Source organism: Euwallacea similis, chromosome 22, assembly GCF_039881205.1.
Source record: "Euwallacea similis isolate ESF13 chromosome 22, ESF131.1, whole genome shotgun sequence".
Taxonomy (NCBI): domain Eukaryota; kingdom Metazoa; phylum Arthropoda; class Insecta; order Coleoptera; family Curculionidae; genus Euwallacea; species Euwallacea similis.
The window spans coordinates 1,784,121-1,804,839 of NC_089630.1; the positions used below are offsets into that span (position 1 = coordinate 1,784,121).

Below are 20,719 nucleotides of genomic sequence, written 5' to 3' on the forward strand. Positions count from 1 at the left end.
CAAAAATAATATAGGCGGAAATGTGGCAATGGGGTGAGTGGTGCTTTTCAAAACTTTAAGTGTCGTGATTAAATAAATCATTTATTGTTTTCAATTGAAAATAAGGTAGTAAACCTGAGACAATAAGAAAAGACTTATGAGATGATCTTTTGATACCATTATAAGGCCTAATTATAATTTTTTCTTTTACTTTCACCAATTGTTAGAATCATTAGTTTCAATGCATGGTTGCCAGATCAAAGAAAGGTTTATGTGTAAATGAACGAGTCATCAGTGTCACTAAACATATGTTGATTTTGACAGATAAACCGAATAAAAAGTGGAAGGGAAACGTAAATTATTAATTATTATTATTATTAATTTACATTTTAAATATAAGTAAATATACAAAGAAGTTGTGAGAACTTATTCTTTAAACTGTAACGTATCATTTACGTGAGTTCTGAATTATATTTTCTTTCAATAAATATTCAGATTTTTCACGAGTTTTCCCAATTTTGTCTCTAATAAATACTAACAATGGATCAGTTCAGACGAATGGAGGACGAAATGAGCAGGTAAGAATACCCTTTTCCCTCTCAAAAGGAATATTCATATTGACTAATGATCCGATAAGGTTTGAGGCTGAAATTTCAGGCCAAGCCATGGTAAACGGCTTCAGCATTGGACCTACTTTTATACCAGGCTTTGGCAATATCCCCCCGCCACCCCAACCCCCTTTTTTAATTCCACATCAACTGGGGAAGAAAGTTATTAGCATTCCTTCAGCTGTAGTCTCAGCAAAACCTACACGTTATCAAAGTAAGTTTTAAAAAAAATTGTTTAAACATTGTTAAATTTAGTACATCAGGCGCTGTTCCGAAAAGCGCCCCTCAAATAGCCCCCCAACCAGCACCTACAGCATCTTCCTCGTCTCAGCAGCAGGTAGATTTTATTGCCCTTCAAAGTGAAGTAGAAAAAAAACTAAAGAAGCTTAAAAGTGAGAAAGTGAGTGCAGAATTGGCAATTTCCCAAGGGAAAGCCAGTAGCGCCTTTCAGGCACATGGACCTGAAGATTTCAAGAGAAAAGGACCAAGGAATAGGAAGCTCACCAGAACTGCTGGAGGACAAACTTGGGAAGATACTTCATTGGCAGATTGGCCAGATGATGACTTCAGGTATAACTCAAAAACAAGCCAAAGAAGGAATACTTTGTGAGGAACATTGCCATATCAAGTGGTCATAGTGTTCTTCTTGAAGTGTTTCAACTCTAAATCACTAAAATAAACGAATAATTTAATAGAATTTTTTGTGGAGACTTGGGCAACGATGTAACTGACGAATTACTGACCAGAACATTCAACAAATTTCCCTCTTTCCAAAGAGCTAAAGTAATCAGAGATAGGAGAACAAACAAAAGCAAAGGATATGGTTTTGTGAGTTTCAAGGAACCTGCAGATTTCACCAGAGCCATGAAAGAAATGAATGGTTTGATGAAATGCATTGCATGATAGTATCAAGAAATCATTTTGTTTGGTTTTCAGGTCGATATGTCGGAAGTCGCCCCATTAAACTAAGGAAGAGTACCTGGAGAACTAGATGCATTGATGTCGTTAAGAAAAAGGAGAAAGAGAAAGTGGCTCTGATTAATATGTTGACTTCTGGGAATAAATAAGATTCTTTGTAATAGTTTAGTGTAAATTTGAATGAATTTAAATGGTATATGCATTAACTTTGTTTCATTTTTACTTATCCCAGTTTACGTTCCATATATCCACTCCAATACAGAATTGATCTTTGCAACCGCATAGGTCTGTTCATATATCGTTGTGTCGGACTGCCAGGTCGTATCGTTTAGGCAGACAGAATGATAACATTCTTTCTTCGTTTCATCATAATCTGAAAAAAGATTTCTTTGATTTTTCCATGTGGCTGAAGATTGACCCTAATAATCCTTACTGGGCGTCTAAGATATTAGTTGCACGTGGTGTATGTACGATAGTTCAAGAACTATCAGGAGCTAAATATACCTCCTTGCATTTCTGCACTCCTGATACGAAACGTTGAATTTTCAGTAAAATATTTTCTTGAACAGGCCTCCGAAAAAGCAGTGGCGTACAGGACAATTTTGTACAAAAAAAAAAGTGAAAATTGAGTGCTCCGATTTCAGTGAGATTGGATTCCGCAGTAGCCATACGATACAGCTTTGATATGCCGCGGTCAAAACTCGAATCAGACAACTTCGATTTTTTGACCCAAAAATTTTCATGATGTATAGTCCATGATATTTTTTGGACTCAAAAATCGAAGTTGTCTGATTCGAGTTTTGACCGCGGCATATCAAAGCTGTATCGTATGGCTACTGCGGAACCCAATCTCACTGAAATCGGAGCACTCAATTTTCACTTTTTTTTTTTTGTACAAAATTGTCCTGTACGCCACTGATTTCGTGAGGACCAAAGTTTGGAGTAAAGTGCAAGAAAAAAATTACATACTGATAACCAGAATCAAAAACCTTTTTAATGGGGTATCACTCGACCTATATAGTGCCACTTGAAATTCTAAACTTGAATGCATCCTTGCGAAGCGGGTTATTTGGATGAATCCTCGAAAACAAAATCAACGTGCTATGGCAATTTCTAATATTTTGATCGTCGTTCAAAATAAGCCGAGTGTAAGGTTTTCAACGGTACACCCTGTATATCATTGTGTCAGGCTTTCAAGTTATACCGCTCAGAGAGAATCAAGATGATAATATTGGACATTTTCTCTTTGATGTTTTTTCTTTCGTTTCATCATAATCTTTAAAAAATCTTTTGATTTTCCCATATGACTATAAATTGACTGTAACGACTTCTATAGAGGGTCTAAGACTTTCTTAATAATAAGGCGACCTAACATGTTCATGTGGAACCATGAAAATTATTTAACGAATATTTCGGGGGTGTCATCAGGGAAACTGAGCCCAAAAAGAGGGTCGACAAGGGTACCAGTTAGATATACATATGGTGAGAAAAATATAGTCCACAATTAGTGTACACAGCAATACAAACTTTATTAAACAGAACTCTCATAAATAACAATCTGCAGAACAGGGGGTTCTTTGCTGGCATTCTTAACTGTTATATCCTGGATAACAGCCTGGATTGCCTCCTCCCACTCCTTGTCGGTCTTATCCTTTTCCTTCTTGTCCCTGCGGCTCCCTATCCTTTTGGGCATTGACACCTGATAAGTTCAAACTATATAATTGCCAAACTTTTCCAATAATATCTCTGTTGTTGCAAAATTGCACTTTCAATCAATAAACACTGAATGTAAGGTCGAAAATATATTTTAAGAATAACTGGAATTTAAAATGTACTATTGTGAGTGAGGATTTTCAAACTGTTTATACAATATTGATATTCTCACTTAGAGGAGCGCTGATTGAGGGGACTGAAATAATAATAATCGACTGGATCTGTTCTGAGTGATGCTGCATTATAGTAGATATTTATAAAGCGAATTCGTCTTCTGTAATAAAGTGAGTCATACCACTGTGAGGACTTTCATCAAATCGTGCTGGAAAGCCATCACATCCAATCCAGGAGCGTTATCGGCGAACTTCCTAAAATTCTCAGCCAAAGGACCTCGAAGGGCCTGCAGCTGCCTCCATGATTGGGCGTATTGCCTACGCACCAATTCGATGATTGTGGACGTCAAGGCAAGGCCTACGAGGATGTAAAGGGTGCACAGCAGCATGTATTTCGGTTGTTCTGAAATGGGAGTTGAATAACAAAATTTCCCAAACTCTAGCTGCAATCCGACAGCGTGGGGCACGCGTTGATAACCTGCGTTACCTCTTAAACAGTTATGATATTGTTGCTGTTTAACCGAGTTCAATGACGTTTTGAGGGATTTATTTCCCCGACAATAGCATTTTTATCCGGAGTAAAAAAAGGTTTGGCCAAATCCGACATGGTTACTTTTCCAGATATTCCATACTCTCACAAGGGAATTGAAACTTTAACCATCACAGAAAAAGCTAGAGAGAAAACTTTTGAAGGTCTGTATAAGGAGGTACATAAGTGCTCATAACATTGAGAAATACCTGGTTAGAAATTTGCAGGATAATGATCATTTGTATCTATCTACAATGATACTGGACGGCAATATTGAAAGTAGACATTGACATGAGGCATAAATTGGTAGAAAATTTAGTTTTCATTAAGGGCACATGTATGACTACATGACTACTTGAGTAGGAAATTTTTCCGGACTCTAGTTACAATCCGGCAACGCTGGACACGCTCTGACAATCTGCGTCACCCCATAAGCAGTTATGATAGTGTTTAAACAAAAAAGCGTTGCCTTGTTGCCATTTAATCGAGCTCAATTACGTTTTCAGGGATTTATTTCCCCAACAATGTTACTCTTTTCCGGGGTAGAAAAAAAAGTGGGCCGGCATCATTTTCTATGCCTATGCGTTCTCGATGAATATAAAACTCCCATAAGTTTCAATATGGGCCCTACTTACCACCTCGTTATTGCTTGTTTTGTTTCGTTGCATTTTCCGTTTTTTTTTTGTAAAACGATCGTTTGGTCAGAGCATAAATATTTGCCGCGTTTATGATGGCGAATATAAACTAGGCACATTTGTTCGAGTAAACGACCCTATTTTCCTTTGGTTTGTTTTATGGTTGTTTGCCATTATAGCCGAGATTTCTCTTTAATGCAAGTTAATGTATTTTTGGACAAACCTCGACTAACCTGTTCGATTGCTTAACAAGCAAAACAATAAACTCAGCTCAAAGTCTGGACGCTGGGACACATTTTAGAGGAAAACAGCCGATACGCCGGCTTATCTGAAAGCTTTTATGCAACGTCGACGGAGAAATATTGTATTGGAAACGCTTTCGTTTTTTAAGTTAGAAATCTGCGTCGAGATAAATGCCATGCCATTTATCAGATGGATTCCGGCCAAATTCCCGCATTTCGTTTTATTTTTAAACTTACTCGGTACTAAATCTCCGAATCCGATGGTGGTCATCGTGATGAAGCAGAAGTAAAACCCATCAAAGAAGCTCCAATCTTCTTCCCACAGGACGAAAATGGCGGCTCCTGCGGCTAAATACACGAAGAGGAAGCACACTGCAGACAGAGCGTAGGAAGACGTCCTTCGTGCCACCATTGCGGTTCTAAACCCGTTTCCTGACGAGAAATTCACATTTAATCTCTTACTAACAATTACCTTAGAGTCTTAGGTAAGGGAGGTATTCTCTTAACCACGGCCGAGACAGTGGAGGCAAACAATCGCCCCCAGTCAGCTATGACAGTCATCGTCAGAGGTATCCCCACCAGGGCGAATACCACGCAAAAAGCCTTCCCTTCAATGGTCATCGGGACGATGTTTCCATATCCTGGAAATAACATAAGCAGATTCAATGAGAATTTCCAGAGATTTTTAATACCGATGGTTGTGAGCACAGTAGAGGAGAAGAAAACTGCCTTTAGAGTTGTCCATTTCGCCATTTCTGGATTGGGTCTCAGGGGTATGCCGTCGTTAAATGAGCTCTGAAAATTCAGGAAGTAAGTGTCCGGGCTAATTTAAAACATCGCACGGTATTAGCACCTGTAAAGCCAATTCGTACTCGTCCAGCTCGGTTCTTATGGTTATGAGGCAATCCAGGTGTCGCAGGTCAGTGTTGTTTACAATGGTTTCGATTAGCTGATGTCGTCTGTTGCTTAAAATATCGGTGTAATGCTGAATTCTAGATAATTCAGCTGGAAGCTCCAGCCGTCTAAATACCTGAATTTTCGGTAATAAAAATTATTTTACAAGAAAAAAGAAATCAGAGAAGGACATGAAGAGATTGTTCATGAGGTAGACAAATAACGCTTTACCAATATCCTCACATTTTTTGTTAACAACTGGATTTGTATTGCGTAGATTTATTTTCTGGATAAGAACAAATAAACATATTTTGAGTAATTTCGTATTGTGTTTAAGTTTGCCTGGAAACCTTATTTATCAGCTGTTGAGGTTTTGAATTAGTACCATGCAAAAAGCCCCGTTTGGGGCTTAAAGTATCATTTTCCCTTAGAATAAAGAGAGGGCGTATTTCTGCAACAAAATTACATGCGGTTAGACCGCAAATGCAGTAATTTGATTCTTGCAGTTGCAGGGAAAATGGCAAATAACCCTTTTTATGTGAAGCCGCGTGGGTATTAAATGCGGAAACAGGATACGTGCTGTATTTATATGAGTCATCCTTGATGTCTCAAAGGGCTTTAAGTAACGTTAATTAACATAGAGGATACAGCGAACTTTTGTTGCAAACGTCATGTTTTAAGAGCTTTTTTGCTCAGTTTAAAATGCTAAAACTCCATTATGCATATACGATTTTTTAAATTTGCTGTTTACTAAAGTTAATTTAAACCTATAGAAAGGCCTATACCTATCTTCTCTTGTGTGATAAAATCATTGGCCTATTATGGTTCCAAATGCAGTTGCGAAAATTTCAAAAATTTGCTTAGTTCAAATAGGCTGCTTCCCCAATCTCTGGGCTGGTACGGCCCTGTTTATTCCTGAATTGAAGGGAGCGCTTCCGAAATTGAAGAGAAAATCATATATAGTAAACGCCAAACTAAAAGTCTCACACGTCATCAAAGTTCTATGTCGCGCTGCCCTACGCTGTTGCCAGACTTCCGAACAAATCCTTGAGGCGATACACATATAATTTGTTTCAGGACACTCAATCGTCAGATATAATTAAAAAATCTTTTTAATTATTTACAACACAAAACCTTCTAAAGAAAGGAAAATCTAAGAATAAAAATAGACACAATCACCGATGTTATAAGATAATCTCACTAAATAATTAACACATAAACACACATGGTTTTGCGATTGGCGGCAACTCTGTCGGTTTAAAATTTTTCCAGTGGTTATGTTTACATCTCAGTGAAATTATCGAATTTTAACTAAATGACGTCACATCAAAATTTCTGATCATATTTTATTATATTTATGTTTATATTCTATTATATATGTATCTATATGACCATATTCATTATATTCTTAATAATTAATACGTTTTACCTTCAAATGATAATGATAACTAAATAAGTTGGACATATATTGCTTTCGAGATAAACATAACCAATGTAGCCATTTTACTTCGTCATAGATGACGTGCGAGACTTTTAGATTGGCGTTAACTATAGATTTATTAGTGCCTCAAAAAAATACAGGGTGGAACTAAAGCTAAGTTTCCTTTATATAAAAACAATTCTTTTGAAATCTTATAAAATACATAAGGAATTAAAATTAATATCTGGTGTATGCCCCTCTGACATCCACTACTGCCTGACACCTGTTGGATATTCTTAAAATTAAATTGTCCAGTAAGTCTTAAGGGACAGCTCTCCATGCTTTACGTGGGTTTTCAAACCATTGATGGCGGATTTCAAAGTGACCATTACTTCTTAAAATTGTTGTTTTGGCTTGAAATAATGTTATTTCATATTAAGAGCCGCGATTTATTATTTTTAATTTTAAGAAAATACATGACTAAGTAATGTCCTTAGATATTTGCGATGTGTATATTGTAAAACTACATAAAATGAATTGGCATAGTACAGTGCTAAAAGCAGTTAAAAATGTTCAAAAACTCAATGAATTTTTTTGACAAATATTTTACTTCCCCTTCCCTGTCTGCACGCCACTGTTTATTTCTGGATAACGGTGAAAATTTCACGAGAGAAGATTTCTTAAAAAATTTGCTTAGTTCTTTTGATAAATGTTACTTCTCTAATCTCCCATCTGGCATGCCCCTGTTTATCTCCGAATTAAGATAAAAAATTTAAAATCTCAAGAGAAATCTGTATGCTACGAAATTGCTAAAAACTCATTGGCGTAGTTTTGTTCCAAAGGTAGCTAAGGTTTTTTTTAACATTTACTTAGTTTCTTTGACCCAGAAATTTGTTTTCTTTTCCCACAGAACATCCTGTAGTTCATTTGCCAACATGAACCTTTTAATCCCAGGAAATACATTCTAAACGTTCTTTTCTAAAACCTACTTCATCGAATTATCATAGCCTTTATGAGGCCACGCTCGAAAAATTAGATCGCTAAATTTGGGACGCGAAAACCTTTTTCATAGCTACCTCCATCGATTTTTCAATAATTTTACCTCGAATAAAACTTTCATGGCAACCAAGAATGATCAGTAATCATTAATGATCACTTACCAACCCTCCTATGACCGTATATCCAGCTAGGGTCACCAGCAACCCCATGTGCTGGCAAAACGCCTTCAGGTGAAGACTGCGCCACCAATCGCGCACTCGAGACTTAAAGTCCATGGATGAACTGATCTGGATTTGGACGCGAGTCTCGACGCCACCGCCGACGATCAGGGGCGTCGTGACGAGTTTGTCTTCCATTTTTCTTTAAAAAAAAACTCGCTGAAAAGGTTGACTTGAAAATTATTATTGCGTAAAATCTGGAAGAGCAGGCCCTCAAGTTTCCAGCCCCATTGACGCCCTTCTCCTTCTTGTGTATATGTTTTCATACGGCTGTGACTCGGCATGTTCTCTGCAGTTTTCTTATGATTTTACTAATTTATCAGAACACTTTAATCCTTGAAGGAAACCTCCTATAGAAACCGCCAAGTTTTCGCATCGCGAAGGCTGAACTAATGATACTTAAAACGTTTCAACTTTCAATAGCAAAGCCGTAAATTTTCAGAATAAAAAATGCGTGTTTTCCATAATTTACTATCACCTTTAGTGAAACTGTGGCACATTCTATCAGCATATTCACTTATACGTAACAATTCAATTAAAATAAACACTTGATGGGTGTTTCTCAATTCTAATTTTGTTTCAGTGATGAGAAACGAATTCTCCACGATTTTTGGATGTAGATATCTCCGTCGAGATATAGAATAAACGATCCTATCGCTGAATAGTTTCAATATTTTAATATAAACGTTTAGAGAGCTTTTACAGGTGCTTTAAGTATTGTCGTGTAATGCATATAAATAAAAAAATAACTAAGGGATGATACTACTCACCCAATTCACTTTTATTTCGGCTACGAAAAATGGAACATCCGAGCGGGAATCGTCGCAGGATGACGGACAAATTGGCACTGAAGAGCCAGACAAACTGGCGAAACCTCGCTGAAAACAAACTCGAATAGAGCCCATTTGACCACACATTTCTGTAGCGTATTGAGCATCAAATCAATTATAAAAGGAAATTCATATCAAAAGCTCTGTGTTTTGTTTTAATTTTTACCAAGATCAGTAATTATTCCAAATGTTCCACTATGTAATGCCGAATTGATCCTTGGAGCCGCATGTATTCACTCAGATGGAGACAGGATGATAATATTCTTTCCTCGTGCTATCATGATCTCAAAAAAATTCTTTTGATTTTTCCATGTGACGATAAATTGATTCTAATGACCCTTGTAGGGCGTCTAAGGTTTTCTTGACAGTAAGGCGGACTGACATGTGCACGTGGAATTGCTCAAGATCCTTGAGGTGTACATGTTTATCAAAGACTCTGGCAACTATCTATATACCCCAAGCTAGATACAAATTATTCTTCAGCTGTTTCATGCATAAACAATAAGAGATGTTTGGTGAATGTCGCTGGGGTGTCGTCAAGGAAGAATAAAATTCATATTGGAGGGTCTTAAGAATCAATCTTGGGTCCAATTCTCATTTATATTGAAGATCTAACAGCAGCCACTAATGAAGAAAGGTATCTTTGACGATGATATGCGATAAACTACTTTTATATACGCAGAGATTCTTCTCCTAAAATTTTATGAATTCATAGTTTCAGATCTTCGTTTCCTTGATATTTGGTGAAGGGAATTTAACTCAACCTTGACTCTTCAAATATTTTCATGCAAAGCTGATCCCACCGTTGCTTCTCTTAGGAGACAATTAGGTGGACGTGAGTATCATGTCGAAGAGGTTTCACTTCCTTCTCTATTGTTTTACTAGTTAAGATCACTCATCGACACGGTACTCATTTCCAGCTAATTTTTGCCCAAGAAAAACAAAGATAAAACCGGTTTTGAAGAATCTCGATGAATGATAAAAAATCGCATGGATGTCCATGGTAAATTTGCTTTCCTTTCGTAAATACATCCTTAGGCATCCCAAGCATAATAATAACTGTTACCAAGTAATAGCAACAATCCTGGTAAATGAATATATTGACCTTGTTGGACTGATTGGAGACTTTAATTCGCATATGCAAGCTATTATGGGTGCACATTCCTTCTTAATTATTTCTATATGTTATTTGAAGGTGATTGAAGTTATATCGTTAAATTCGTTGATTAATAGACCTATAAAAGGTATGCACAGACGTCAATTGGTGTATGTAAATTAATATTCAACTACACCCACGATCCACTTTCCCTTTACTGTGCTTTATTGTAATTTGGCCATTAGATTAAGATCTGCTCATGGAAATTCCTTTTGCGGACTCACGACTACTTGTAAAAATTTTCAGGTACCTCTGAAGTATTACGAACGTGTCCATATACAAACCATTATTACGCAAATTATTTTATTCAAATCTTTTTGATGATGGTACTAGCTAGTTGATCTTCATCGTCCATACGCTTCAAGCCTTGAAAAAATATGATATAAATCAGTGTAAGTCTCAGTGATGATGTCGTTCAAATCATGATATTTTAGTCTTTGAACTATGTAAGTCAACCTTGAATTTCCGCGTAATTCCTCACTTGAAAATAGTATTAGAGAGATCATTGCTGACCCATGAAGAACTTCCTATCCTCCATGGCCAATTGGTGGCGAGCCAGTGCAAAATCTGAAATTATCCTCAAGGACTACCGCAGCTCCAAGGAATCTGAATATTCTTTAAGAGGTATTTAACTGGAAATTTGTCAATAAAATACCAAAAAATTGTATTTTCAAGCTTCCCCATTCTCGCTTTCCACGGAGAACTTAACAGATATCTACGAGAGCACTTCCAGCATTGACCATCTGGTTTTGCACTACGAAGCGATCAAGTTCTCCTTAGAGGAACTGGGTCAGTACAATATTCGACTCAAACGTCTCTCCGAGCTGGATTGGCATGGAATCCCTCCTGGATATGTTAAAGAGTTGTTTGGCGAGAGTAGCAATAATCTAGAGATCAATGTCGGTCTCCTATGGGCAGCTTTTCTAGGGAAGATGGACTTGATTGAGGTTTTCCTGGAAATGGGAGCACAGTTGAGGTAGGATGTACGACTTGCAGGAACATCCCTTCATCATCGGGTTCTTTCCTTTCTTATGTAGTTTCTACGAACATATCTATGGTCTAAGCGCCCTCCACCTGGCCGCCTTCAAGGGCTGCAAGATCTCAACCCACTACCTCTTATCCCAGAAGGGCTGTTATGTCAACCTCATGTGCAAATGCTACTCCCCTCTGCATTGCGCCGCATTTGGGGACAACCCAGAGGTAGCAGCCCTCTTGCTGGAAAGAGGGGCAAACATTGATTCATTTACCAACGACGTGCATTGCAATATTGAGGGCGTCCTGCATTGCGCAGTAAGGGCGAATTCTTCTAGTTGCCTAAAACTGTTGTGTGATAAAGGTAATTAGAAATGATAACACACAGCAGTCGCTGAAAACAGACATTGAAAAGCCGGGTCTTAGTTTGACTAATGTTAATTTTCTTCTCCGACGTTCATATGAAAACTAGCTCTCAGTTAAAATTGACAGAACGTCAATAATTTGGGTCCTTAATTGCGCAGGCGTCTTGGACAGTTGATCTTCTTTCAACTGTTGGTTGACTTGTATAACGGTCCATCTGTTAGTAAATGGTCAACTAACAGGTGTCGCTCTCTAAGATCCAGATTATTCATGTTCTGGCAAGTTAGTAGTAGCATAAACTTGAAGTTAGAAATGGAGGCATTGCGTTGCCCAAAAAGCTATCCGGTGGTTAAAGTTATCAGTACTTCAATAATTTGGACCTAACTAGATACTGAAGAACCGGTCCTTAATTTATTATTATATTCAAGGGGCGAATGTAAACCAATTGGACAGTTCTGGAAGGACCCCCATACATTTAGCCGCAGAACTGGGAAATAAGGAATGTCTGAAGATCCTCGTGAAGGCCAAGGGAGCCAATGTGGACCATCAGACTAAAGAAAAGCAGCAAACTGCTTTGCACTTAGCTGCGGAGCATCGTCACATGGAGTGCATTGAGGTGCTCCTGGAGCAGAACGCCTTGGCCAACATTGCTGATTACAGGTGAAATTGCGGCTCTTAGGAAGAACCTCTTTGACTCTATATGTTTTCAGACTCCACACCCCCTTGCACTTAGCAGCCAGGACTCAGTGCAATAACTGCGTGAAGCTTCTGCTGAGCAAAGGCAAAGCAAGCCCTAATGCGCAGAATGTTAAGCAGAGAACTGCCCTGCATTTAGTCGTTTCTCAAGCCAATAGAAACAACTGTGCAGAAACTATTAAGACTCTTATAAGGTATAAATCGCAACTTTATATTCACGCCTTTCTTCAATTTCCTTGTAAATTACCATCAGGTACGGAGCGGATGTGAACGCCAAAGACAATCAGGGTCTCACCCCTTTGCACCTGGCAGCGACTAATGAGCTCTCAGAATGTGTGGAAACGCTCATCCTCTTGAATGGGGACGTTACAGTCAAATGTAAACCCGGTTTAACGGCTTTGGGAATGATCTGTCGCAAAACTCCTAATGGAATTGATGCTATCAGAAAGAAACTGGATACAGCCATTAGATTCAGCGAAAACAATGCTTGCAGTAAGGGATCAGAGCTGGAAATCGATTTCTCGATTATTCTTAGTCAATATCCCATGGAGATTTCCTTTCTGAGCACATTGTTGGATGAGGGCCAGAAAGATTTGCTTTTGCACCCACTCTGCACGGCTTTCCTGCATTTGAAGTGGAGAAAAATCCGGAAGTTTTTCATCTTCAGAGCCATTTGTTGCTTCCTGTTGGTGATCACCATGTCTGCCTATGTGCTTATGGGCATTGCCAAGCACTGCTACAACTTCAGCAAGAACATCACCATCACCTCATATGAGGAGGATAGGGATTTGTGTTTGAACCACTCATTTTCTGGACACCTCGTGGTGGCCCATCCTTACATCATAGAGTTTGAGTGGTATCTAATGATGATCTTTGCCATTGGTGTGATCATACGAAAGCTTTGTGCCATTCCGGGATATTCTTCAGTTTACCAGTACTTTTTTTCTTTGCAAAACTTCCTTGATTGGAGCACTATTGTCACAGTGTTTCTCATTTCTTTCGTTTACTCTGGGAGAACCTATATGTGGCAGAACCACGTGAGTGCCTTCGGAGTTTTGATAGCCTGGGCCAACTTCCTCAATATTTTAGGAGAATTCCCGTTCTTCGGTACGTATATCTCCATGTATGCCTCGGTTCAAAGGGAATTTTCCAAGCTTTTACTGGTATTCTCTTGCTTACTCTTCGGTTTCACGATAAGCTTCTGCATCCTCTTTCCCAACTCCGAAGTATTCTCTAACTTCTACATCGGCTTCATCACAGTCATGGTGATGGCGATAGGAGAAATGAATTTGGAGCTCATCACCAACCCCAACCAAAAAAATTCTGCGTTTATACTGCAGGGCTCAATGGAGGTAATTTACGGCACCTTTGTCACCTGCGTCACAATCATTTTGTTGAATCTGCTGGTAGGCATTGCAGTTCACGACATTCAAGGTCTGAAGAAGACGGCGAAATTGGCCAAACTTACCAATGCCACAAAGCTCATTTCCTGCATAGAGAAAGCTCTGTTTACCGATTATTTTCACAGAAAGATCCTAACGGAAGTGTGCAATTGGAGCACCTCAGTATCCGCTAAAGGATACTACGTGCTCGTTGTTAAAATGCACAATCATAAAAGTGATGGAATTCTGCCTGCGGATATACTGAAAGCTGCATTCGAGGTCGCCAGGAAGCACCGGAAGAAGAGATTTAAAAAGAAGGAGAGTAGTCGAAAGTCGCTTTTTACCGTCCAAGGGGAGTTGAGAAAGAATAATAATCATTCATCTTGTGAGAGTTATGATAGGTGCGAGTTGGGGGAGTTGAGGAATGATGTTAGGAATTTGTACAATGAAATGATGAATTTGAGGGGTATTCTGGAGAGCAATCAGAGGCTTTTTAAGGAAGTATTGAGGGTGGTCAATGCCGGAGATGATTTCCTAGATTAGGCGTTAGTAAAGATATTGATATATATTGAATATTCCTTAATTTTCCCCTTCTTTACTGCCCATCAGAGCTGTCTCTAGGTATAAAAAACTTTATTATAAAGTCAGGGATTTATTTACAAAGTCACCAAAATTAAGTTTGTACACAACACATTCATTTATCACTATGGGGAAATTCATCCTCTATTCGTATATAGTTCATGCAGTCGGATGCACATCCAACCACACGTTTCCTTTGGGCGCTAGCAGTATATTGCCAGTTTCCATCACAATTGGAAGATGAGTTTTCTTGTTCAGAGTAAAGTTAAAGTTGCGTAATAGCGAGGTTATTCCAAGTTTGGTTTGAAGCATTCCGAATCGGAGACCTGCAATGTGTTTATGCTAGAATAACTGAGATATGCTATAAAACAGCATAACAAAAAAAAAAGATATCTTGGCGTCCTCGCGTTGATGGAGAATGGTACACCAGCTGTGATGAAGTAAATCTATTTAAAAATGAGTAAGGATGGATGATACCCACAAAGGTCCCGATATTAGACCACCACCACATTTTATCCCAGATAAACGCCACACGCAACATAAGTAAGCCTTTGGGGCCACCAACTGAGACCTTTTTAAAGAGGAACTAGTCTGTGAGCACCTGGACCTGGAACAATTGTTGTATGAGAGCAATGCAAAAAATTCATGATGGGGCACCATCCTCGAGAAACATCCCAAGACTGTTTTCCTGAGCAAGACGGGACTGCCTAAAAATTCAGAGCATTGGGAGGTTTTGCATACCGCCCAATGTGAACAAACAGGAAGAGGGAGGACTGGAGGAGTTTCTGCAGGTGTGAATATTTGGCCAGTTTCACACTGAGTACTGAAAGATATCAAGTTCTCTTGATGGAGAGTGATCTTTTGCCAACCACACTCAAACGCGCCATCCCATAGCATCAAACCCATAGCAATGCCCAACGGAACAGGTCATTTCTGACCAAGTGTTAGAAAATAGCATATTCTGTAACAAGTATGGAATGGAAGGTTCATGCAAGAGCGACGAATGTAAATAAGAGTGTAAGCAACTGACCACCAATAATTTTTTATCACAAGCGCTCGAGTGAGTTCAGGGGGGGCCCTATTCCATAGAAACCTCATCGCGATTTCAAGCCGTTGTGAATGGAGAGATTTTGGAGATTGTGAAATTAAAAAAAGAGAAAATGAAGTATAAAACCCGGAATAGATCAATCTCAGTCAGCTTCTCAGTAGACTCTACAGCGTCAGGTTTAAGTTATCAAGTTCAGGTCGGGAATGAACGCATTCCCACGTAATGCTAGAGAAAATTTATTCGAAAGTTAAGAAATTTATCCCATACCTATGCACATCCTAGGCCCTTCACCGAAGGGCAAGAACGTGAAATCGGGCCTCTTTGTAATGTTTTCATCGGAAAACCTGTCCGGATCGAAAACTTCAGGATTTGGATAGTAAATAGGATCCATGTGAATACCCCAAATAGGAACGTGAACTGTAGTCCCCTTTTCAACTATCATATCAGTGCCAGGAACTTGGTAATCTTTGGTGCACTCCCTTGGGAGGATCGGGACCGGAGGGAATAGCCTTAAAGCCTCTGAAACATTTAGAATTTAGTACTTAAACCAACACTAAACTTTAATCTTTGCTGACCATGAATGACTTGCTCCAAATACTTCATGTCCATGAGAGCCTCATAGCTCAGCTTTCCTTGGTGCTTGTCGAGCACTTCCACAATTTCTCGCCTCAATTTATCTTGAATATCTTGATGTTGGGCGAGTAACAGTAGAGTAAATGTCATGGTTGTGGAGGAGGTCTCAAAGCCGGCAAAGAAGAACAAGAAGCATTGAGCTATGATGTCGTTCTCTGATAAGCCCTCTTTTGAGTCAATGTGGTATTTTTCCTTGAGTTGCATTAGGAGCTGCATGAGGTCTTTTCGCTGCACGTTGTTGCTCTCTCTGAATTTAATGTTCTCTTTAACTAGTCGGATAAAAAATTTGTAGGTGTCTCTTCCAAAGTCCCTGAAACCTAATTGAGCAAGCAGCTTCCAGGGCATTGTTTCCTTGAGAAGAAACCTGGCCACATTAGATTTTGTGACTTTTTGCCCATATGTGGCAAAATCATTGTCTTGTTCCTCCATGGCCTTAGACTCCATCCCAAACGCACAACTGGAGATAATTTCAATGGTATACCTCTGCAGCTTCTCTTTGATGGACACAGGCCCGGCATTGGACGCCAAGTAAGGCGTTATAGACTTGATCAAACCTTCAGTTTTATCTTGGAAAATATCGAACATCATCTTCATTTTGCCGGAAGTGAACGTCGGTGTCAGTTTGACCCTCAAATGCCTCCAATCGTTCCCGTAAAGGTTGAACAAGTTCATGCTCAAGATGTCTTCTGGACTGTGATAGGTACCATGCGATAAGAAGTAATTGAAATCCTTGAGGAGGATTTGCTTGATTAGGTCTGGCGCCAAAGGCAAGTAAATCTTCCTCAGGAAGAAATAGATGCCTGAATGCTTGGTGTCGGGATACAGCCGTTTTATTTCCCTGTATATGTTGAGGGAGGTGTCACCAATTGAAATTTTGTTGGTAATGAGGTCTTTTTCGTGTCCGAAGAAGAAATCGTATTTCACAATCGGAAGGCCCTTGCGCTGCCAGTAGGTTTGCACCCATTTCACGTATAACACGAAACCGACTACCGTCAGAAAGAAATAAAGAAGAAGCAGCATTTCTATAAATGCTCAATAGATCAAGATGCTTCGAAAATGCACTGTTGACTGAGAGAACATTTTTTGCTTTATATACGTGGTAGAAAGGAAAATTATTATCTCTGAGAGTTACTGTCTGGTAAACATTAATTGCCGATCAACATTTTTTACAACCGCTTACTGCTACGCACTCCTATATCACCGAAACATTAACAATTTATGTAGCAATTACTGGCTTGAATCATATTTTAAGCAATCAGTGGCACTTTTTAAATCTCCCTAGTAATCAGTTTCTTGTTTTTATTTTTTGACTGCTTATTGCATGTTGTCTGATTATTATGAAGATTGTACGAGGTAAATTGAAACATGCAATTGATAACTATCAGCGCTCTCAATACAATTGAATATTTAGGTTTGGCGCACCACTTAGGTTCAAACACATTTTTGATCTGTACGCCGCTGTATTTTGTCGCTTTATCCGCTCTCGCCGCCAATTGTGAACGGGAACACCTTAGAAACCAGGGGCGTTGCTGGAATTAGGGCCGGCCTCGGCAAGGCTGGCGCTGGCTGGAATACTATAAAATCAGTGACGTGTTGCAAAGGTTTGGAAATTTGCTTGCGAACGCAGGTTTGCTTTGTGAGCAAGTTTTGGAAAATTCTCAACTTGAAAGGAGACGTTCCAGTTTGAAAAGTGGCAATACGCATATTACACCCCCCCCCGTGCAAAGATTTGATATGGATCCTCTAATTAAACCTGATAGGACTTCAGTAATTGCAGGCTTTGAGTCAAGACTCAGTTTCGGTTAGCTCTATCTTAGAGAATTTGAGAACGCGGTAATCGGTTTTAAGGCGATCCTCTATCTCAAAAACTGCGAGAGAACGTCGAAAACGTTAATTTGAGAGATATTTCATGTATTTGCCCCTAAAATTTGAATTGATGGTTTTCCTCCTAATTTATTTCCAGGCTATTTAACATAAGCTCGGTTCGCTAATTACAATACTTAATATCTATTCATCACAATGCATAACAATAGTTCTGGTGTAATAGAAATAGCGTCAAAAATCATCGCAATATGCGTTAATTAATAATGCATGTTTACTGGTGTTGAATAAGGTCGATAGGAATATGCTTGACCCGTCTGCTCCTTTCCCTCTATTTATGCAAAATTTCTCAATTCTTTTGAAAATTAAGGCGGGCCCCATTAAAAATTTACATTAAATACCTGATTGACTGCAATTCGTCATACACCCTTAAACTCATTAGCACTTTTCACTGATTTAAAACCATAAATTTGCAACAATAGATATCGATATAAAAGGTGATGGAAATTTGACTCGTCAGTTCAGTGCAAAGTGCCACTTCGTTGTTGTACTTTTTATAATAGACCATGTCAGTGGCCACTGAAAATCCGGACTTAATCCGGAATTCCGGCCCCATTACCCCTGTCAATACCTTCGTCATCCTCCTCACAACCCTCATCACACTTTACTATGTCTACTGGAAGGTATCCAGAAGGCGCATGATCGAGTTAGCCGACAGAATTCCAGGGCCTAAGGGCTGGCCAATCATTGGAAATGCATTGGAATTTGTGGGGAGCCCTCATGGTAAGCAGAAAACACCGAAAATTCCAGTACACTTATGCATGGATTGCAGACGTTTTTAAGTCAATCTACGACAAAGCAAAAGATTATGGTACGGTTGCTAAAGTTTGGATCGGCCCTCGGTTGCTGGTTTTCCTGCGGGACCCTCAGGACGTTGAAATCATCCTTAGCAGCCACGTGCATATTGACAAGTAACGGGGCAAAGCAATAGAGGGGCCTTACCTTCATATAGTCATCTATTTAAGGTCTCCAGAATATCGCTTCTTTCAACCATGGTTGGGCGATGGCCTTTTGATCTCCACAGGTCAGAAATGGAGGGCGCACAGGAAGCTGATCGCGCCTACCTTTCATTTGAACGTCCTCAAATCCTTCATTGATCTGTTTAACAAAAACAGCAAGGAGACAGTAGAGAAACTTAGGAAGGAAGTTGGCAAGGAGATTGATTGTCACGATTACATGTCCGAGGCCACAGTAGAGATACTCCTTGGTGAGCCACATTCTATAATACACCAACTTGTCTTATAACGGTTTCTATCCAGAGACCGCAATGGGTGTGAGCAAAAAGACTCAAGATCAAAGCGGTTTCGATTACGCCATGGCCGTGATGAAGCTCTGCGACATTTTGCACATCCGTCAAACCAAAATCTGGCTCTACCCAGACTTCATTTTCAACCTGACTAAAATCAGCAAGTACCAGAAGAGCTTGATCAACGTCATTCACAGCCTCACTCGTAAGGTGATCCAGAGTAAGAAGGCCTACTTCCAGGAGGGAATCCGAGGCTCTACAGCAGAAGTACCCGAAGAGCTCAAAGTGCAAAACTATGAGAATGCTTCCAGCAGCAAGACTACCACCCTTGAAGGTACTTCTTACGGACAGTCGGTAGGTCTTAAAGACGATCTGGATCAGGACGAGGACGTGGGAGAGAAGAAGAGAATGGCTTTCTTAGACTTGCTAATTGAAGCTTCGCAAAATGGAGTGGTTATCAATGACGAAGAAATCAAGGAGCAAGTGGATACGATCATGTTTGAAGGTCATGATACCACTGCTGCAGGTTCCAGCTTCTTCTTATGTCAAATGGCCGCCCATCCAGACATCCAAGATAAAGTTATGCAGGAGCTTAATGAGATCTTCCAAGGATCTGATAGACCTACGACCTTTGCAGATACCTTAGAGATGAAGTATCTGGAAAGATGCCTTCTGGAAACTTTAAGGCTCTTCCCTCCAGTACCAATCATCGCTCGCCAGTTGCAGCAAGAAGTCAAGCTTGGTAATGGACTAATATACTTGAGAATTATTAATTCTATAACTTTCTTTCATGTAGCATCTGATTCCAATCTCATTCTCCCTGCCGGAGCTACCATCATTGTAGCCCAATTTGGGGTACATCGTCTACCGCAGTACTATCCAGAACCCAATAAATTCAATCCGGACAATTTCCTGCCGGAAAGAGCAGCTGCTCGCCACTATTACTCGTTTATTCCTTTCAGTGCCGGGCCTAGAAGTTGTGTGGGTAAGTATTTTTATCAAATTTTAAGTATAAGAGGTTTTGATATTTCGTGTTTAGGACGTAAATATGCCATGTTAAAACTGAAGATTTTGCTCTCAACAATTCTGAGAAATTACAAAATTACGTCCAGCTGCAAGGAAGATGACTACAAGCTGCAAGGCGATATCATCTTGAAGAGGGAAGATGGATTCAGAATTACCCTGGAGCCAAGGAAGCAAGAAGTAAAATGCTAAATATTTAATCAACCGGCTGTATAAATTAGTTAATTCAGTTTAAGAAGCAACGAACAATAAAGTTCTGTTTGTATTATCGAAAATTTCTATTATTGAATTACTTCCAAAATCCCACCTCTGGCTCATCAGACATATCTTATTCTTCCAAAATATATAGATCCTTCATATAAAGCAAACTATATATGGTGAAAATTGAAAAATTCAATAAGTTCAATGCAGGATTGGGATATGAACTAATATATATTTTGACAATTCGGCGGATGCACCGTGGTTCATTCTTTTGTTATACCTCATTTGGAATATATAATATGTATATCTTGAATGGATGTAAAAAAAACAATGTTATATTATTTAATGTTTAAAATTAAAAAATAAGTCAATAAAACCTAAACAATTTGGCAAAAACGCAATACTTTTTGTGTTTAAACCTCCTTCAAAGATATGATTGTA

The 20,719-nt window shown here is 39.1% G+C and overlaps 5 protein-coding genes across 6 annotated transcripts; 3 read left to right on the forward strand and 2 right to left on the reverse strand.

The window, feature by feature from the left end:
* Positions 1-334: 334 nt before the first annotated feature.
* On the forward strand, positions 335-1,711 carry LOC136416170 (RNA-binding protein 42). Its single transcript, XM_066401217.1, has 5 exons — positions 335-557; positions 617-801; positions 851-1,157; positions 1,283-1,467; positions 1,524-1,711. The coding sequence occupies exons 1-5, from the start codon at positions 520-522 to the stop codon at positions 1,652-1,654; spliced, it is 846 nt and encodes a 281-aa protein (XP_066257314.1). The 5' UTR covers positions 335-519; the 3' UTR covers positions 1,655-1,711.
* A 1,303-nt stretch (positions 1,712-3,014) lies between these two features.
* On the reverse strand, positions 3,015-9,207 carry LOC136416167 (potassium channel subfamily K member 6). Its single transcript, XM_066401214.1, has 8 exons — positions 9,039-9,207; positions 8,212-8,410; positions 5,591-5,767; positions 5,430-5,532; positions 5,210-5,378; positions 4,975-5,156; positions 3,514-3,734; positions 3,015-3,204 (listed from the first exon to the last, which is right to left on the reverse strand). The coding sequence occupies exons 2-8, from the start codon at positions 8,404-8,406 to the stop codon at positions 3,037-3,039; spliced, it is 1,215 nt and encodes a 404-aa protein (XP_066257311.1). The 5' UTR covers positions 8,407-8,410; positions 9,039-9,207; the 3' UTR covers positions 3,015-3,036.
* A 1,380-nt stretch (positions 9,208-10,587) lies between these two features.
* On the forward strand, positions 10,588-14,779 carry LOC136416160 (transient receptor potential channel pyrexia-like). Its single transcript, XM_066401207.1, has 7 exons — positions 10,588-10,646; positions 10,752-10,878; positions 10,930-11,230; positions 11,292-11,590; positions 12,018-12,249; positions 12,300-12,479; positions 12,539-14,779. The coding sequence occupies exons 2-7, from the start codon at positions 10,770-10,772 to the stop codon at positions 14,208-14,210; spliced, it is 2,793 nt and encodes a 930-aa protein (XP_066257304.1). The 5' UTR covers positions 10,588-10,646; positions 10,752-10,769; the 3' UTR covers positions 14,211-14,779.
* On the reverse strand, positions 14,249-17,002 carry LOC136416164 (probable cytochrome P450 6a13). The gene is made up of 3 exons (XM_066401210.1): positions 15,870-17,002; positions 15,562-15,813; positions 14,249-14,572 (listed from the first exon to the last, which is right to left on the reverse strand). Exons 1-3 carry the CDS (start codon positions 16,945-16,947, stop codon positions 14,406-14,408), a joined length of 1,497 nt encoding a protein of 498 aa, XP_066257307.1. The 5' UTR covers positions 16,948-17,002; the 3' UTR covers positions 14,249-14,405.
* Positions 17,003-18,251: 1,249 nt separating this feature from the next.
* On the forward strand, positions 18,252-20,352 carry LOC136416289 (cytochrome P450 4g15-like). Of its 2 annotated transcripts, XM_066401413.1 has the most exons (6): positions 18,252-18,531; positions 18,581-18,719; positions 18,774-19,015; positions 19,068-19,796; positions 19,851-20,039; positions 20,094-20,352. In XM_066401413.1, the coding sequence occupies exons 1-6, from the start codon at positions 18,315-18,317 to the stop codon at positions 20,267-20,269; spliced, it is 1,692 nt and encodes a 563-aa protein (XP_066257510.1). In that variant the 5' UTR covers positions 18,252-18,314; the 3' UTR covers positions 20,270-20,352. The 2 variants fall into 2 exon arrangements, with proteins under 2 accessions (XP_066257510.1, XP_066257508.1); XM_066401411.1 differs by having other exon boundaries at positions 19,068-20,039.
* Positions 20,353-20,719: the final 367 nt, after the last annotated feature.

Excerpts from the sequence above, each read along its gene's own strand:
- LOC136416167 (XM_066401214.1), bottom strand. The coding sequence starts at position 8,406 with ATGGAAGACAAACTCGTCACGACGCCCCTGATCGTCGGCGGTGGCGTC. Across the intron at positions 5,768-8,211 it reads ATACGGTCATAGGAGGGTTG|GTATTTAGACGGCTGGAGCT; the intron begins GTAAGTGATCAT and ends CCGAAAATTCAG. Across the intron at positions 5,379-5,429 it reads TACTGTGCTCACAACCATCG|GATATGGAAACATCGTCCCG; the intron begins GTATTAAAAATC and ends TGTTATTTCCAG.
- LOC136416170 (XM_066401217.1), top strand. The coding sequence starts at position 520 with ATGGATCAGTTCAGACGAATGGAGGACGAAATGAGCAG. Across the intron at positions 558-616 it reads ATGGAGGACGAAATGAGCAG|GTTTGAGGCTGAAATTTCAG; the intron begins GTAAGAATACCC and ends TGATCCGATAAG. Across the intron at positions 1,158-1,282 it reads TGGCCAGATGATGACTTCAG|AATTTTTTGTGGAGACTTGG; the intron begins GTATAACTCAAA and ends ATAATTTAATAG.
- LOC136416289 (XM_066401411.1), top strand. The coding sequence starts at position 18,315 with ATGTCAGTGGCCACTGAAAATCCGGACTTAATCCGGAATTCCGGCCCC. Across the intron at positions 18,532-18,580 it reads ATTTGTGGGGAGCCCTCATG|ACGTTTTTAAGTCAATCTAC; the intron begins GTAAGCAGAAAA and ends CATGGATTGCAG. Across the intron at positions 20,040-20,093 it reads CGGGCCTAGAAGTTGTGTGG|GACGTAAATATGCCATGTTA; the intron begins GTAAGTATTTTT and ends TTTCGTGTTTAG.
- LOC136416164 (XM_066401210.1), bottom strand. The coding sequence starts at position 16,947 with ATGCTGCTTCTTCTTTATTTCTTTCTGACGGTAGTCGGTTTCGTGTTA. Across the intron at positions 15,814-15,869 it reads TTTGGAGCAAGTCATTCATG|AGGCTTTAAGGCTATTCCCT; the intron begins GTCAGCAAAGAT and ends TAAATGTTTCAG. Across the intron at positions 14,573-15,561 it reads AGGGCCTAGGATGTGCATAG|GTCTCCGATTCGGAATGCTT; the intron begins GTATGGGATAAA and ends AACACATTGCAG.
- LOC136416160 (XM_066401207.1), top strand. The coding sequence starts at position 10,770 with ATGAAGAACTTCCTATCCTCCATGGCCAATTGGTGGCGAGCCAGTGCA. Across the intron at positions 11,231-11,291 it reads GAAATGGGAGCACAGTTGAG|TTTCTACGAACATATCTATG; the intron begins GTAGGATGTACG and ends TTTCTTATGTAG. Across the intron at positions 12,250-12,299 it reads GCCAACATTGCTGATTACAG|ACTCCACACCCCCTTGCACT; the intron begins GTGAAATTGCGG and ends ATATGTTTTCAG.